Source organism: Sinohyriopsis cumingii, chromosome 13 (assembly GCF_028554795.1).
Source record: "Sinohyriopsis cumingii isolate HCF-2022 chromosome 13, ASM2855479v2, whole genome shotgun sequence".
NCBI classification, from domain to species: domain Eukaryota; kingdom Metazoa; phylum Mollusca; class Bivalvia; order Unionida; family Unionidae; genus Sinohyriopsis; species Sinohyriopsis cumingii.
The window spans coordinates 77,637,963-77,656,749 of NC_142973.1; the positions used below are offsets into that span (position 1 = coordinate 77,637,963).

The 18,787-nt window shown below is 36.5% G+C and overlaps 1 protein-coding gene across 2 annotated transcripts in view; it reads right to left on the reverse strand.

The window, feature by feature from the left end:
• Positions 1 to 3,513: 3,513 nt before the first annotated feature.
• Positions 3,514 to 18,787, reverse strand: part of LOC149785858 (tetratricopeptide repeat protein 5-like) — a 59,531-nt gene continuing 44,257 nt past the window's right edge. For both annotated transcript variants that reach the window (XM_089979826.1, XM_089979825.1), the window contains exons 9-10: positions 16,980 to 17,124; positions 3,514 to 13,114 (exon numbers count right to left, since the gene is read on the reverse strand). In XM_089979826.1, the coding sequence (XP_089835952.1) occupies positions 12,995 to 13,114; positions 16,980 to 17,124 (265 nt within the window). In that variant the 3' untranslated portion in view covers positions 3,514 to 12,994. The remainder of the gene's footprint in view (positions 13,115 to 16,979; positions 17,125 to 18,787) is intronic.

An 18,787-nucleotide genomic window follows, 5' to 3' on the forward strand; every position in this document is an offset into this window, starting at 1 on the left:
TGTGTTAATTGATGTAAGTTTGCAATTATTTTTTTATTTTATTCATTTTAAATTCATACTTAAATTTTTCCTTGCATTCAGAAATAATCATACATGTTCTATGATTTATGTATTGTAAGATGTCATACAATATTTCATTACATGAACAAGTTCAGATTCAGCTGTTTTTTATCCAAAAGAAATCATGTAGTGCAAGATTTCATGCATTTCTTCTGATGCAAATTGTATGAATGTCCGTTATCTTTCTTAAATGATTTGTATCATTTATGCTGAGGATTGATTTTTCTGTGTTAGGTTATTTATTTATGTCAGTGTCTCACTAATTAGTAAAGTAATGTAGTTAGGGCAAGGAGAAAAGTCCATTAATTCATGTGTAATTAAGTTGTCAATTTTCTTCAACCGAGAATCAAGAAATGTGAATTTCGACAGACAATACCTGAAGTAAAAGAGTGGGAATACTGCTGGATCCCATGAGAAGAAAACCTGACATGTATTTAGGTTGGGTATCATATTTTATTTTGAAGGAAGGAAAATAACTCCATACCTGTATTGTGCAGTGGGGAAAGAGCACAGTCTGCAGCCAAGATGTTGATGACCCAAACTGGCAAAGGATAAAGAGAGAGAAGGAAAGAAATATGGAAACACCGACCTATCACCAGCAGTGGTTTGGAAATGACTGGAAGCATGAACTGATGCTGTCATACTACAATCTGAATTCATTAAGTCACTTGATCATATGATGAAATGTGTTCAATCAGTATAACAGAATGGCTAAATGAATTTCACATAAATCTTGTAACTCTGTTTCTGAGAGAACTGACTCATTCATATGTCACGTTAGATTTCATTTTGTTTATGTAACTGATTTAATTGTTGAATTTTACTTATGGGGGCTCATGTTATTCTATTCTACATCTCTGCTCCGATCTCTGATATTCCTTCCCATAATTTTATATTTTATTTTATCGTTTACTTGATCTGAGCAATAACAGCCTAGTAATCATGCAGAGAACGATAAGTAAAAACCATACGGAGTGGGGGAGATCACACATCTTGATAACCATGGTATAATGGTAATATCATGAACCTCTACTGAAACCAATAGCATGAAGAATTTTAGAGAATAGTCAATAATGTCAATGTATGAATCACACACTACAGAGAAGTACCGAACAGAACAATTATAGTACATTTATATTTCAGTTCACAGTCATTTTATAGGTTAAAGAGAAAATGGAGAGATGGAATTATCACATGATTGATCTGGTATATTGGAGGTTTTGTTTATTGGTAGTCATTTACACAAATTAATATCAGAAGCCATTACTGGCACATGGAATAACAAAAATCCCATTAAGTCAATAAAGCTCCAATGGAGAAAAGATTTTCCAGGAATTCTTGCTATTAGCTAATGAGTGTTAAAACCAGATCTGATATTCTTCAGCCATAACAAGATTTTCAAGTTAGCTGCTGTGGAACACATAGTGGATGTCAGACTGGCATCATTTTAATTTAGGACAAAGTAGACCCATTAGAATACATTTGGTGAAATATCTCATTCAGGGGTAGTAGTGACAACAAGATCTGTAAGACTGTTGTCATGGCAGCAAAGCTGAATGTACTACTGTTTTCTTTTAGGACCAACTAGGCATCATAAGCAGTATATTGGTGAAAACCATTACATATAAAGACTTAAGAGTTGAGATAATATTTTAAGATAGCCACCATGGTTACCATACTGAGGGTTATTGTTATCATTTTCATTAAGGACCTACCTAATACCATAATTCTTCTTCTGATAGAAAACCCCAATGTCAAAATGACTTTTCATTTTAGAGGTGTATCAAAAATGAGATTTTCAATATGACCACTTACTGGATGTGTGATCAGCACCATTTGACTTTAGGATCAACAAAACATTATAAGAAGTCTTTTAGTGTTAACCACATGTCAATATGTCATTCTGTTCAGTAGTTGTGATAAGATTTTCAAGATGGACACTATGATAGCCATATTGGCACCCACAATGAAATACCGACATAATATGAAGTGTTCTGATGACAACTCCATGTCAATGTGACTTTCCGTTCTGGTGAATAGATGAGAAGATTTTCAATATGTCAGCTGTACTGGCCATATTGGAGATCAAATTGATGCCATTTTTATTCAGAACCAACTAAACATCTAAGAACTCTTATAGCGAAAACCTTAATTTAATATGACCATTAATTTAGGAGAAGCTTCAATAACAATATTCTCGTGGGTCAATGGTTCTTCCTGGGATTTTCCAGTGTTCTTCCTCCACAAGTTATACTGGCCACCATGTATAGCCTATCATGTGCTGAAAAATGGCGTAAAACCATACAACAACAACAACAACAAGATTTTCAAGATGGCCATTGTGGTGGCCATATTGGATTTCAAATTGGCACCATTTCATCATAAGTATTCTGGTGAAAATGTCAATATGACTTTTGTTCAGGTGGAGTTCTGACAACAAGATTTTCAAGATGGCTGCCATAAGATGGCTGCCATGAAGGTCATATTTTATGTCAGATCAGCACCATTTTTATTTTGGCCCAGTCTAGACATGAAAGGAAATCTTTAGTGAAAATCCCATGCATTACCATCCATTCCAGAAGAGCTGCAATAAGAAGATTTGTATGCCAGATGTCAAATTAGCATCATTTTCATCAAGGACCAGGTAAGCATGATAATAAGTCTCTGAGTGAAAAGTCCATGTTGATACAACCATCCATGTATGAGGATCAGTAATAAAAAGATTTTCTAGATGGCAGCAGTAACTGCCATCATGGCAAATTTTCACTGAGGACCAACTAGACCATGGGATGAATGTAAAGTTGCATGGCAATCTTCTAAAGGATAAATGGACAATGGATGACAGATGGTTGAAAGATAATCCTATAAGCTCTTCTGATCTATGACCAGTAGAGTTAAAAATCATATAACAATTTGTAATACAGATCAACAGCAATAGGATGACAATCTTAACTGGTGACAGTCAATGGTACAGGGAATTTCCCTCTCTGAAATCATGAAATGTACCTCTCAATGGTACAGGGAATTTCCTACTCTGAAATGACAGAATGTACCTCTCAATGATACAGGGAATTTCCCTCTCTTAAATCATGAAATGTACCTCTCAATGGTACAGGGAATTTCCTGCTCTGAAATCATGGAATGTACCTCTCAGTAGTACAGGGAATTTCCCTCACTGAAATCATGAAATGTACCTCTCAATGATACTGGGAATATCCCTCTCTGAAATCATGAAATGTACCTCTTAATGATACATGGAATATTCCTCTATGAAATCATGGAATGTACCTCTTAATGATACAGGGAATATTCCTCTCTGAAATCATGGAATGTACAAAAATATATGGAAGATAAATGACTTGCATAAGTGCTGCATGAAACATTTAATTGTGCAAACATTTCTGGTCATTTAACCCATCACTGAAAAGAATGACAAAAGCACATAACAGGATGTATGTAAAAAAAAGCATTTTATTACAAAAAACATTGTTAAAAAGGTTATATATTTCAACTCAACAGGCTTTCTAAAGTATAATTTTTTGGGAAGTCTTTGAAGTAAACTTTCAATAGATTGGATAAAGGTCACCTGCTTTCAGTGATCAGCAGCCAGATGTTTCCTAACCAAAAAATGGTTTCTGCCTGCCTTAAACAGTCGCTAGAGTGTAACTACATTTACCATTTAGTCTATGCAAACTTTCTGCTGCATGAGGAAGGCACTGTTAAGATAAAGGAATATCATGTGAATCGATGTGCGAACATTTCTAATCTTGCTTGTAGTCTTAACTCCAGTCACATTTGCAGTGTAACTCAAAAGTGTTAATATGTTTTTATCATTTGGGTAGAGCATCAATGCTATTCATTTCCTGGATGGTGATAAAAGTAGTTGTGTTATCACAGCAGAAAATGAAGTTACCTTTGTGCCAGTGTGACTACTATAGTTAGATATCTTTATCAATTTACCTTGTGAATTAAAGCCATCTCTGATGAGAAAAGCTTTGTCACTGAAAAGACATATGAGTTAGATCCCTTTCCATTTGGGTCTGGGGGGCCTGGGTAGTTGTGTGGTCTAAGATGCCATCTTTACAGGTCACTGACATGTCACCTCTGTCTGTGTAGGTTCAAGTCTTGGCTCTGCCAATATGATTATGTGAGAAAGCTTGCCAGTAGCTTCCCATAGGTCGCTGGTTCTTCCCAGGGTTTTCCTGGGTTCTTCATCAACTAAACTATATTGGCCTCCAGTATAGCCCATCATGTGCTGAAAAATGGCATTAAACCCATTACAGTGAATAGCCATTTAAGGTTTCTTTTGATTTTCTGTTCATCATAGGGTTCTCCTATAAGATGACCTTCTTTTGATCTTGGGAAGTTGAGCAAATGACTGATCCAGATATTTCTAAAGCATGAACCAACCAAAATTAATGTATATTTTTAAGTCATTGATGATTTTATTTATAGCATGGATTAAAGCGAGCATGATACAGTAATCTTTTGTGGAATGTACAAATTTGGGATAGAACAACCCATTATGAATTTGTTATACAGGGCACATAAAACAATCTTGATAATGTAATAATAATAATAATAATAATAATAATAATAATAATGATAATAATAATAAAAGCCAATCTGTGCTGGGTATTTGTTCAAAATCCAATTTTAATAATTGAGCCTTTTTAGATTGGTCACCTGTGTGCAATCACCAGTTTTGCATTTTCCCTTGAGTGACCACTAGTGACAGGCTTGACATGGTCAAATTGCCACCACTGGAACAATATTCATGTGAGAGAACTATTAAAGTCCATACCATAACCTAAGTTTGAGTTACCTCCCTTGACATATAAAACGACTAAAAAGACCATTTGATTTACACTTTGTTAATAATTTAGTAAGACCACACAGTTTGTTACTATATTTAAAAAAGAGGATGGACACTATGCCACAAATACAGAGTTTAAAATCCATTCTGGCCCAAAATATCCTCTCTCTACCATATAAGATAGTCATTGTTAATAACAATGCATCTACTTAATGTAAAAAAGACAGTGATGTTGATGTTGTAGGGTTTAACGCTATTTTTCAGCACATGATAGGCTATACATGGCGGCCAGTATTAATAGTGGAGGAAGAACCCGGGAAAACCCCAGAAAGAACCACCGACCCTTGAGAAGCTACTGGCAAGCTTTCTCATACACCCACATTGGCTGAATTCAAGACTCAAGCCTACACCGACAGAGGTGAGACACTGGTTTTGTCTTTATGTGCTCAAAATTTCCATTGTTTGTTTTCTCAAAGTGTAAATGCTATTCACTGATGACAGGTCACCCCTTACTGACGAATTTAACTTGTATCTTTTTTTCAGAACCCCCCGCAACACTTATCTCGACATCTGCCTATGCTGACAATATTTCCTCAGACCTGAGAATGTCGACATAAACGGGTAGGACTGTACTCACTTTTATTTCCATCCCTGTCAGACTTAGATATCTATACTCACCTATAAGTCAACTCCAACTGCAAACTTCTCAGACCCATGTCTGCCATCACATAATACACTGGCAGATCTGGGTCTATGTAATTTGTTAGGAAATGTAAGTAGAACAATCAACAAAGACCCTGAGCTGCCAGTGCAGTATGCAGTTATAAATGAATATATATGGTATATGTCTAAAATACTATTCCCATCTGAACCAGACATACATGTCCAAAATTCTCATCCCTATCAGACACGCGTGTCCAAAATACAATTTCCATCCCAATCAGACATACACTTCCAAACTACAATTCCCATCCCAATCAGACATACATGTCCAAAATTCCCATCCCTATCAGACGTACGTGTCCAAAATAAGATTCCCATCTCTATTAGACATACAAGTCCAAAATACATATCCCATCTCTATCAGACATACATGCCCAAAATTCCCATCACTATCAGATTCAAACATCCAAATTTACATACTAACTAAATATAATGTTCTGAAAAAGTATGAACATTGACACACACAAGTTCAAATATATTAATTTAAGACACTGAATGAAAATTTCAAATTGCTAATAACTGAGATATATTCCTATGCCTTTTGCCTTGCTCGCTATATAATGTAACTGCTTTCACTAATACACATCTCTGTCAACGTCACATCAACATTCTGAAATGTTTTGAGACTGCATTTACCGCTTCGGTGGCCAAGTGGTTAGAGCATCCACATCGGATGCGAGAGGTCATGGGTTTGATTCCCGGTCGAGTCATACCAAAGACTTATAAAAATGGTACTAACAGCTGCCTTGCCTGGCGTTCAGCACTAAGAGGTTAGTGTTAGGACTGGTCGGCCTGGTGTCAGGATAAATGTGACTGGGTGGAACATCATGCTACATGTCTGCGGCATGATGCCCCTGTGCTAGACATCACTCTATAAACTGTCACACTGCAGACATCGTAGCGATATGACTGATTTTTTTTTTAAAGCTATGTTAAAAATTTAAATAAAATCACACACACTCTAGCTGACATGCTACGTTATTAATGGCTACCAGTACAACAATAAGCATGCATGAGTAACGTCAGATAATCCTCACTTTTCTTTGATAAAAGGGTACATTTCTATCATTAAATACTTTCACAATTTTTATCCAATAATAACAAATTTGTTCTTAAAATTTTCTTGGGTACATTTAGGAAAACATACATTTTGTCTTTTGAAGGAATGACTGTGATGCTGTTTCTAAACTTTTTTTTATACAGAATTAAAGCTTTCGACGAAAAATACATATATACATACATATATACATATGTACAAAATTAGGTAGAGGACATAGATCTGCCATCTCATCAAGTTCTTCTGTCCAACAAAATACTGTACATTTATATTATTATGGTGTCATCCACAATTATGTAGATTCTGCAAATTTACAAGAGACAGTTGGTGCATTATTTGTTAGCCATACTCATGTTTCCTGTTTTTAAAATTAAATTCCTTTCTCTGGGAATAAAAGATTGTTTTGCTCATTTGCCGTCTGTGGTCTACTGACATAAAAAGTCATATTGTAGGTCAGATTTTACTCTATGCTATAACTGCATCTAACTGCAATATGTGATCAGTGTTTAAAACTTATGCTATATTATGAAGAAAAAAAAAACATCTTTAAAGGACAAGAAGATCCAAATTATAAAATGAAAGCAACAAGCATCTATTTTAAACATCAACTATAACCTAAAATTGACCATTTTCAATTTTAACATAAAATTGAATACCATCAATTATGTTTAAGAATGCCATAAGTAGATATTTGTAATTTCTGTGCAGAAACCATTTTTCTTATTTCAATTACAGTGACCTTGAACCTTCACCTTTTGACCCTCAAATCAATAGGTTTCTTCCTTACTCCAAGTGTAAACCATGCAATGAATCTGGTCCAGGTCTCTGATGTAAAACTATTGTTGTTGTGCAAAAACCATTTTTCTATTTTGGTAACAATAATCTTCGTCTATGACCTTGTCCCCAAAATTGACACGCTTCTTCTTGCCCTAAGTGCAAGCCATCCACAAATTTGGTCTAGGTATGTGACATAGAACTAATGTTATTGTGCAGAAACCAGTTTTTTTTCATTCAGTTGCTGTGAGCATGATTGTTTTATCTTAAAATCATCAATGTTTTTCATCACTCTCATAGCAAGCCATTGACAAAGCTTGGTAACTGTATACAATGAATACCTCAAGTTATTGTGCAGACACCAATTTTGTTCTTTCAGTCACATTGACATTGACCTTTATACCTTCTGTGCCCCCACTCCCGTCAGAAGGGAAAGGTATTTGCATGTGCCATGATTTTGTCTCAGGATCTTGCAAGGCTGCTGTTCTCAACCTAAGAAAGATTGCGGGTCAGTGACAAGTCTTTGGTCACCTATGGATGGTAAATCATTTGGGCTACAAAGCCTTTTTGTATCCATAGAAACACTGAACCCTCCGATTTGAACTGAAGAGAGTTCAGGTCAACAGAAAGGGCATGCAATTCTCTTACCATGCATGTGGAAAATTAAAGCTATCAGGAAACAGGTCTTATATGATAGGAACTTCAGCAAAGTTGGGCTAGAGGCTGAATCAAATTGAGCCATGTTAAAACCCAGGACTGGTTTGATTTGGAAAGAGTGCGAGGTTTTTGGTCGATTGTGACCCAATGAGCTAAATGATCTGATAGGTCTGTATAATGCCCCAAACCATGTCTGGTATGATGCTGGAATCAGTTGAGGGATGGAGATACTCAAAAAGACAATCTGATTTGTATGGCATGAGTTCCTGAAAACATGCCACTTTCCCTCATAAGCCTTCAGAGTGGAGGGCTTCTTGCTCTCAAGATTCTATCCACAATCAAAAGTTTAAATTGTCTGTCTTACAAGGCTGTCCTGTTACAAGCCAAGCGTGGAGAATAGAACAATCCAGACAGGAATGGAACACCTGTGACCATGGCTGCTTGATACGATTTGGATCTTCTGGAATCTTCTTGGGCAGATCTATTGCCAGATCAAGTAGATTGGTGGCTGAAGACTTGTCCCACCTGAGAGGAGCTATCAGAATCATCTTGCAATTCTGACCAGTAAATTCTGTATTATTTTTTATATCAGGAACCAAGGGATGGTTGGCAAAAGCCCACTATCCTTCAAACTGATTGACAGTGAATATATGGCCCAAATTTCTGGGTCTGGGACTGGAGACAAAGGTGGATAACTTATGAATCCACCTTGTCACAAAAGGTTGATCATCGGATGCCCTCAAAATGCACAAATCCAAGTGAAGACCAATTACTGGTGAGACCATCCAATGTGAACAACTTGCCCTCTCCTGGATAGAGTGTTGGCCAAGACAATGAGTCTATTGGGAAATGGAGATTGTCGCACCAACCTAGAAACTGCCAAATCAGAACACCAAGGTGAGGTGATTTGGTGCCTCCCTTGTTGAGGAGATAGGTCACCACCTCAGAACTGTTGGACTGTTTTTGTCTGAATCTCAGGTGTGATCATGACTGTTTGAGCGCGGGGATTTTTAAAAGGGTACCACTATGCTTGTAATGTCATTTGTAAAGGACACATAATAAAAAATCCAAGCTGGATCAAGTCTGGAGTGAATAAACCAAGGAATTGTAAAAACTCTCTTGCTGAAATCTAAGTCCTGTTTGAAATGGACATCATGTCTGACTTTTTCCAGTTCATTAGAAGGCCAAACTGATCTAAAAGAGAGAAGAGATTTCCTGCCTTGGGGTAAGAAAGAATGTACCATGTGTTTCTGGAGGATGTCATCCAGGTATGCTGCTATTATTGTAGATGATGTCAGTCAGAACAGGGAAAAGATGCAATCCATAATCTTGATAAAAACCCAAGGGCTGATGTTGAGGCCTAAAGGGAGAACCTTGAACTGATGATCTGTCCTGTGGTAAGCAAAACAGAAACTTTTGTGACATGGGGCGGACAGGGATGTGAAAAAATGTCAGTCAGATCAAGACTGAAGGCATATCTCTTCCATCTAATGGCAAGGCAGATTGATCTCGCTGTCCCCATCTTGAATTTTTGGAGGCATAATCAATTGGTTGAGGCAACTTAAGTCAATGATGGGTCTCAACTTGCCATTTGCTTTCCAAATAAGAAAGAGCCTTGATTTTTGCACAAGCTCCACCATCTTTTTTCTTTTTTGGATGAGCAGAAGTATCTCCTGTTGATGAAAGGTATCCTTCTCCTGATCTGATGGTACATCCATGAAGATGGGAGGGGGTTGTTGATGAACAAAACATGAAGCCCCTCTGAAATGACCTGGATCACCAACCCCCATTCTGAGCTCAAAATTTGGTTTCTTACTGCATCACAGACTGCTTCCTAGGGAATGATATTGGTGCACATATGACTGAGAAGATCCCCATATCCCTAGGCCACTTAACATCCTTCACACTGGTGGGCTGAGTGGTTTCAAAAGCCCATTTATGATGGGCAGATAGGATTGTCTGGATAGGGAGAGTATGGCAAAGTTTAGGCCACGTGGATCACAGACATGCAACATGTTATACCATGACTCAGGTTGAAAATTGGCCAAAGTTGTCAACGTATTGACCATGGTATGGTAAGCCACCCAGGTCAATGAACCAAGCAATCCTGGCAATCGTCTCACATGTGTGTCTACTGGCAGGTATCTCCATCGAGGTTGAAACATGCCAATGAGGCCAAATCCAGTAAAGAAGGGGCAAAGATATCCTGAACCAGCTCTGACATGGCATGGAGCACATTTTGTCTGCCTTATAAAACAGATTAGTGGAGATATGAACAGCTGCTATATTCTTATTAAGTGCTGGAAGATCAGTACTGAAGGCATCTAGCCAACTGGGGAAGGATCCAGAACTTCTTCATCATCATCAAGATCTACTGATTCTTTAATATTATAGTCCTGAGTAGTGTTAGGGGATAGAGAGCATTCTGAATTAGCCAATACATTTTAAATGTCCTTTATGGTGGCTTGAAAACTAAAGTTCAGTCTACTCCATAGTTGAATCTGAGTATAATGTGAAGGATGGTTGATTTGAAGGAGCTTCATCATACTTACTGTATGTTGAGGTCCAATCTGAGTCTACTTGCAGCTTTGGAGAAGACATACCAGGTGGCATTTAAGACTCAATTTCATCCCTACAAAAATGTCACCAGCTCTCCCTAGTTGACAAGCAGCGAGCATACGCTTATCTGGCACTTTTGGGACTGCCTGGTGAATGATTGGCCTGGAAGCTGGCAGTATAGAAAATGGTCCAGCTATCACTGGTACTGGCAGCTCCAAGAGCCAGGCTGAACAGACAATTTCTCATTGAAATCTCCATCATAGTAAGGGCATATTGCAGACTGTACAGTCAGATGGATCTGTCACTAAGATCCCTGTAAACCATACTTGGCTGGACCAATTGAACAAAAAGGTCCCCATGCTGGTCAGTGATGGCTGGGTAGCCTGCAATGGTGTGGTGTTATCATGCACTGGATCCAATGGATCTGGTACAAACCCCATGGACTTATAGGCCTGAAGACCAAGCTCAGACATGCGGCTGAGACTTGCACTCACTGGCCTGCCTAAAATTGGGGAACACTGCCTTGGTGAATAAGAAATGCAAATGATGAACTAGTTGGCTGGGCCATCTTCTCTAAACATCTCCAATGCTGGACAGTCAGTGACAGCTTGATGGTCAGCAATGGCTGTACAGCAGGTATCAGTGTGGTGGTACAAGGAGGTGATCGAGTGGATTCAATATCAACCATATGTGCCCTGATTTACAGGCCCAAAGGCCATGCTTAAACATGTGGGGGTACTTAGGCCTACCTAAAACTGGGGAACATTCCCCAACGAGTCAGTATCATCAACAATGAACTGTAGCTCGTCTTCCTTGACTTATTCTGTCTTTCCTTCCTTTCAATGTGGTGTGAACTATTGCTTTGAACATGCATTTCAAGCATTTAGTAAACATTTTTCCTGAAATACCACAAGAGAAAACAAAGCATAGATCAGCAAATTGGTATGTGACAAACTAGTTATTTTAACCAGATTTTCTCTGACCACCAATTACACATGCTGTATGTAATAAATGTACATAGTATATACAAAACAAGAGCCACGGTAGACTTCCAAGCTCTGCAGTTGCATTATAACATTTAGATGACATTATGTTGAAATGAAACTAGAACAAAAAGCTTTAATTAGTAATTCATCATGTTACTCTGTTTTTAATGGAGGAATCAAAAAAGTCACTGTCACATTAGAAATTTACTGACTATTACTTTGAACTTATGTATTCAATAATTTAGCTGACCTTTTTACAGAAACAACATGCATAACGTAAAAACAAAGCATAAATTAGCAATGCAGCATGCAAATAACTCACTAAAACCAACTCCATTACAAACAGAGCAAACAAAAAATGTCAGTCACACAAACTTGTAATGACCTTGCAGAAGTCAATGATAGAATTGGTGACATGGTCTGAAAAGAATGATGTCACTAAAGGTGACAAAATCACTCAATTTGGCAGAAATTGTAAAAAAACGAATGATGTCACTAAAGGTGACAAAATCACTCAAATCGGCAGAAATTGTAAAAAAGAATGATATAACCTGCAGCAGAGTGATTAATCCACACAATAAATAAACAAGGAACATCAGATGAGTCCATTAGCACATAAAAATGGCTTGGATTGTCAGAGGATAAACTAAATACTAGCAATACGGGGTGGTGCCTAAGGGAGGTAATGAGCAAGAATTATTGCCCTTTGTCTACTGAACTAGGAAAACACAAGGTTTGTCTTTTAGTAGGGCTGGATTCATGAGTTAGCAGACTAAAATTCCTAACACAATGTGATTGGGAAACATATTTGAAGGAGAAACTGAACATCTTTTTATTATCTTATTATCTTAATTTTTGACTAATATGGGCTTAACAATAATAAACAAATTTCTTTGTATCCACATGTTACCTTAATTTTTTTACTTACATGGGAATACAACAATAAACTGAACATCTTTGTATCCACATGTTATCGTAATTTGTAACTAACATGGGCCTAACAATATAATAAATATGAATATGCATGTATCAACAATGTTATCTTAATTTATGACTAACATGAGAATACAACAATAAATGGAATATCTTTGTATCCATGTTATCTTAGTTTCTGTGATCTTGGGGTAGATTTTGTCTGAATAATGATAATGACAGAGAACGTTTTCATATATATTTTACATGATCATGAATTGATAACAATAAGCCTCAATATCACACAAATCAGCAAGTGCAGTAGCGTGTGAAAAACTTGCATTGTTATATTGTGCCAGCAGGGATCTCAAGGTCAATGATGAAAACCTATACACAAGAATGAAAATCACAAAGCAACATTTCATGATATAGTATTGCTGTAGGCTTTGTTCAATCACTGATAGCACTGACAGTTAACACAGTAGGGGCTTGCTTGTCCAGTCCCAATTTACGTCCATTCACAACTAGTACAACTGGGGTATCCACTCGAATACTCTGATACTCAAAACTCTGAAATTAACAATAAAGATTAAATACTTAAAATCTAAAAAGAAAATACAATAAATGCAATTAAAGCCATTAAATTCAAAACATATTACAATTCTCTTTTTTATAGAGTTTTTGAAGGAAGCAATATATATCATCAAATGTAATAGTCTGTACTTTATCTCTTCAGTTATTTCTATAGAAGTATCATGAAACAGTTAACATATATTTTGTGTGACTGCAACTAGTCTGAAATATCTTGCTAGATCTCTCATTAAGCAAATGCTTACAGAATACAAGATATGAGGTGTAAATACACTTGAAAAAATGGGGAGATAATTTTAAAAGTACTAATATGACGAGTCCAAATTTTGCTGGACCTAAACTCGTGCCATGATACAAGTGCATACATATAAAGATATCTCAAACACTTCTGGATTAACCAGAAATGAGTGTGGTGGACATACACACAAACGGATGGATACAATCTATAATGAAAATATTAGGAATATTGATAATCTGGAGTATTAGAGAGTCATGGTAAATTAAACAGGATTAACAAGATGAACATATTTTGTGAAATACCAATAATCATGCTCCTCTTTATGATTACAAGCATATACCAATATCCCTCTAAAACACGTAAACATTTATTTCTTTTACTGCCTTTATCTCTTTAAAAAAATCAAAACATTTTAACAGAAAATATTTTAATCATTATCTGTTATAAACATTTTGTTCAGATGATTTTAAAAAGAAGCTGTCAAACAATATCAGAGATAAACTTGATTACAACAAGACTAATTTTTTCAAGGTCAAAGGAGCTAAATATTATTAGAAACACATACTATTCTGAGTTACTGTGAGCAGACAGCATGCCATATTGTTAATACATCACTCCAGGCCAATAAAAAAGGGAACAACTAAAAGTGATATCTGACATTTGGCATTATTTATAGGACACAATGTTTAATCATGATACAAAAGCACAGCATGAAGAATGAAGATTAACAAAGGACTAAAATACTGTTCTACATAGTATTTGGGTACCTTGCCCTGAATAAAATACTACAGCACATAGTATGTGGGTGCCTTGCCCTGACTAAAATCTATCGTACATAGTATGTGGGTACCATGCCCTGACTAAAATACTATTGTATATAGTATGTGGGTACCTTGCCCTGATTAAAATAGTGTTGTACATAGTATTTGGGTACCTTGCCCTGACTAAAATACTGTTGTACATAGTATTTGGGTACCTTGCCCTGACTAAAATACTACTGCACATATTATTTGGGTACCCTGCCCTGACTAAAATACTACTGTACATATTATTTGGGTACCCTGCCCTGACTAAAATACTAATGTACATAGTATTTGGGTACCTTGCCCTGAATAAAATAGTGTTATACATAGTATTTGGGTACCTTGCCCTGACTAAAATAGTGTTGTACATTGTATTTGGGTACCTTGCCCTGACTAAAATACTGCTGTACATAGTATTTGGGTACCCTGCCCTGACTAAAATACTACTGTACATAGTATTTGGGTACCTTGCCCTGAATAAAATACTGCTGTACACTGTATTTGGGTACCTTGCCCTGAATAAAATACTACTGTACATAGTATTTGGGTACCCTGCCGTGACTAAAATACTACTGTACATAGTATTTGGGTACCCTGCCCTGACTAAAATACTACTGTACATAGTATTTGGGTACCTTGCCCTGAATAAAATACTATTGTACATAGTATGTGGGTACCCTGCCCTGACTAAAATACTACTGTACATAGTATGTGGGTACCTTGCCCTGAATAAAATACTAGTGTATGTAGTATATGCAGAGCTGCCAACCCTCCAGACTCACAATTAGTGAACAGTGGGATAAAAATTAGTGCATTTTGAACACAATTAGTGAAATATTTTATCACGACACTAACTCCATCCACTTTGATGGTCAGTACTGCATTATATGAAATTCCCAAAATTAACTAAAACATATTATTTACACTAATTATATGTACAACTATATTTGCAGCCAAATCTACTGATATACACAAACTTCACACTATTTGTCATCATACAATGCTGTAGCAGTCTTGAACTCCCTCAATTAGGCTATGGTAAATTTGTTTTCAAAACAGATGAGGCTTCTTGCCTGCTAGTTTATCTTGGTGACTAAAATTGCTGCAAATTTTCAGCACCTAAGGAGGCACTTAAAATTTGTCTTATTTTTCCTCACAATAGGAAATGATCTTTCACTTTCACTTTTGTTGATCTCCAACTGAAAATGATAGGTTATGTTCAACAAAAAAGCTCACAAACAATGCTTCAGAACTGGTAGCATACACGACTTGAATAGGTGGTTTAAAGTACTCTAAAACTGAAATCTGCTGGGGGTGCTATAGCAGTGTGCTGTTTCACATCGTTCTGCCACATACCTCCAATGGCTCATTTTGTTGCTTATAATTTATCTTTCATACATGTACTTATAATAATATTACTACATGGTACATATATGACAGGTACATTTTAAGCAACACTACCAGCCCTTGTGCACATTCCCAACTGTAAAAGTCTCTACACACTACTGTGCGAAAAGCATAATGTACATCAAAGTTTGATTGCTGAATGCTAGGCCAAATTTTGGTGTACTCCAATCTATACTTCACTTTTTGTGGGAAAAAAATATTTTTCCTTGGAGGTGAAAACATTTTAATTGCAGTGTAGCTTAATTACTAAATGGTATTAATCCAGAAGAAAAACGTCGAGCGGTGAATGATTAGTGGTGTTGGCGCATGCAAAAAAATTCCAACACTCAAAAAAGCTGTCTTCATGTAGTTTTCCAACCTTTATGTGCTTTTTGCTACCAATGTGCTTCCTCACACTGTCTCTGCCACCATGCCCAATGCTAAAATTTGTGGCACACTGTGTGCAAAAAGCATGATGTATATCGATATCTGATGGCTGAATGCATGGCAAATGTTTGGTATATTCCAAGTAAACATCACTTTTTGTGCACTACATTTCTTTTTCCTTGGTGGTGAAAATATGTTAAAGATGCGATGCAGAACGGTAATTCAAATCAGTGTTGGCAGCACATGTGCAGAGAAAAATTCTGGTTAGGCCCTGATTTCTTTCAAAAGCATTTGTAAAACTACTCTTACACAGATTAAAATATGCTAAAATGCTTGCTACAGGGCCAACAGTACCAATCAGCTATAGTTCTACTAATATTGTGACTAGCAGTGCCAATCCATTTCAGCAACGGCAGATATCACGACTAGCACTTAACAGGAAATTTAAAAATAATTGAAAATTGGGGAATTCATGATTTTTTGGCATGTGGCGTGAATCTGTCAATCCTGTAGAAAGTCGTGAAATTCATGCCAAAATCGTGAGGGTTGGCTGCTATGTACATGGGTAGGTGATGCCCTGGATAAAATGCTAGTGTATGTGGTTATGTGGGTACCATTCCCAGGATAAAATGCTAGTGCATGTGGTATGTGGGTACCATCCCCTGGATAAAATGCTAGTGTATGTTGTATGTGGGTACTGTGTCCTTGCTAAAATGCTAGTGTATGTGATATGTGGGTACTGTGCCCTGGATAAAATGCTAGTGTATGTGGTATGTGGGTACCATCCCCTGGATAAAATGCTAGTGTATGTGGTATGTGGGTACTGTGCCTGGGATAAAATGCTAGTGTATGTGGTATGTGGGTACCATCCCCTGGATAAAATGCTAGTGTATGTGATATGTGGGTACTGTGCCCTGGATAAAATGCTAGTGTATGTGGTATGTGGGTACCATCCCCTGGATAAAATGCTAGTGTATGTGGTATGTGGGTACTTTGCCTGGGATAAAATGCTAGTGTATGTGGTGAGTACCTTGTTTCTGTGGTTGACTTTTACTGGTTGAAGATAAGGTTCTGGCACTGCCACAGTATCTCCAATTTTGACCCCTGAGCCCTGAGCAAGATTGTAGACATTGACTGGAATACATGTCTCCTCCTCATCAATCAGGCAAAAGGTACTGAAAAATGAAATATGGCTGTCAAAGTCAAGAAAATAATTAAATAAAACAATTAAACTGGATCCTATGTATAAGCTGCTGGATAACAACATTTAAACATAATTCTATGTATAAATCTCAGGAGTAAAATCTCTTTATAAGATGTAGGTTAAAAAACCCGAAAAGAAAAATAATAATGCTATAGCACCACATTTACTGCCAATTACTTCTTTTTATGAACGTTTTAAAGCAATTTTAAAATATCTGCAGTCAAAGAACACTCTATTTATTACAATAAAAACTTGTCTTGAAAGACCACTGCTATGTGAGAATATATTTTTTTCGGCAGAATAGGTGGTCTCCCAATATAGGTTTTACTGAAAAAATTAATCTGCATTTCTAATTTATCACAATAAAAACTTGTCATGAATGACCACTGTCATGTATGGAAGACCATATTTTGTTGACACAAGGGGTGGTCTCCCAATAAAGGTTTTACTGTAAAAAATAAACATTTCTATTAGATACCTAAATGTGAAGCAGTGTCAAAATTAGTGGTAAAATATTATTCATATTTTCTTCACTTGTATATTTTCCATTTTGAAAATACAAGATTTCCCATAATGCCATGCAACACTTGATTCTTTATGTCCACAGAAGTTACACTGCAGACAGAAAAATGATCAGTTTGTGAGCTACAACAAATAAATGCTTTGCTGCATTCCTTAATTGATGCAATCCTTAACTGGACTTGCTTTGATGCATTCAATAATTGATGCATTCCATAATTGATACATTCTTTAACTGGACTTCCTTTGATGCATTCCTTAATTAGTGCATTCCTTAACTGGACTTGCTTTGATGCATTCCTTAATTGGACTTGCTTTTATGCATTCCTTAATTGATGCATTTCTTAATTGGACTTGTTTTGATGCATTCCTTAATTAATGCAATACTTAATTGGACTTGTTTTGATGCATTCCTTAACTAATGCAATCCATAACTGGACTTGCTTTGATGCATTCCTTAATTGATGCATTCCTTAACTGGACTTGTTTTGATGCATTCCTTAATTAATGCAATCCTTAATTGGACTTGCTTTGATGCATTCCTTAATTGATGCATTCCTTAACTGGACTTGCTTTGATGCATTCATTAATTGGACTTGCTTTGATGCATTTCTTATTGGACTTGTTTTGATGCATTCCTTAATTAATGCAATCCTTAACTGGACTTGCTTTGATGCATTCCTTAATTGATGCATTCCTTAACTGGACTTGCTTTGATGCATTCATTAATTGGACTTGCTTTGATGCATTTCTTATTGGACTTGTTTTGATGCATTCCTTAATTGATGCATTCCTTAACTGGACTTCCTTTGATGCATTCCTTAATTAATACATTCCCTAATTGGACTTGTTTTGATGCATTCCTTAATTCATGCATTCCTTAATTGGACTTGCTTTGATGCATTCCTTACTTTGATGCATTCCTTAATTGATGCATTCCTTAATTGGACTTGCTATGCAGTCAGATAGTTTACAAATTGTAAAAATGTCATTTACTGTAACAAGATTAGGTCATCTTAATCATACTGCTTTCTTAAGTTGGTAATATTTATGTGATCAGCCTTTAAAAGAGATGTGAACTGAGGAAAAGGGTTGGATGTGCGTGCTTAACAGTG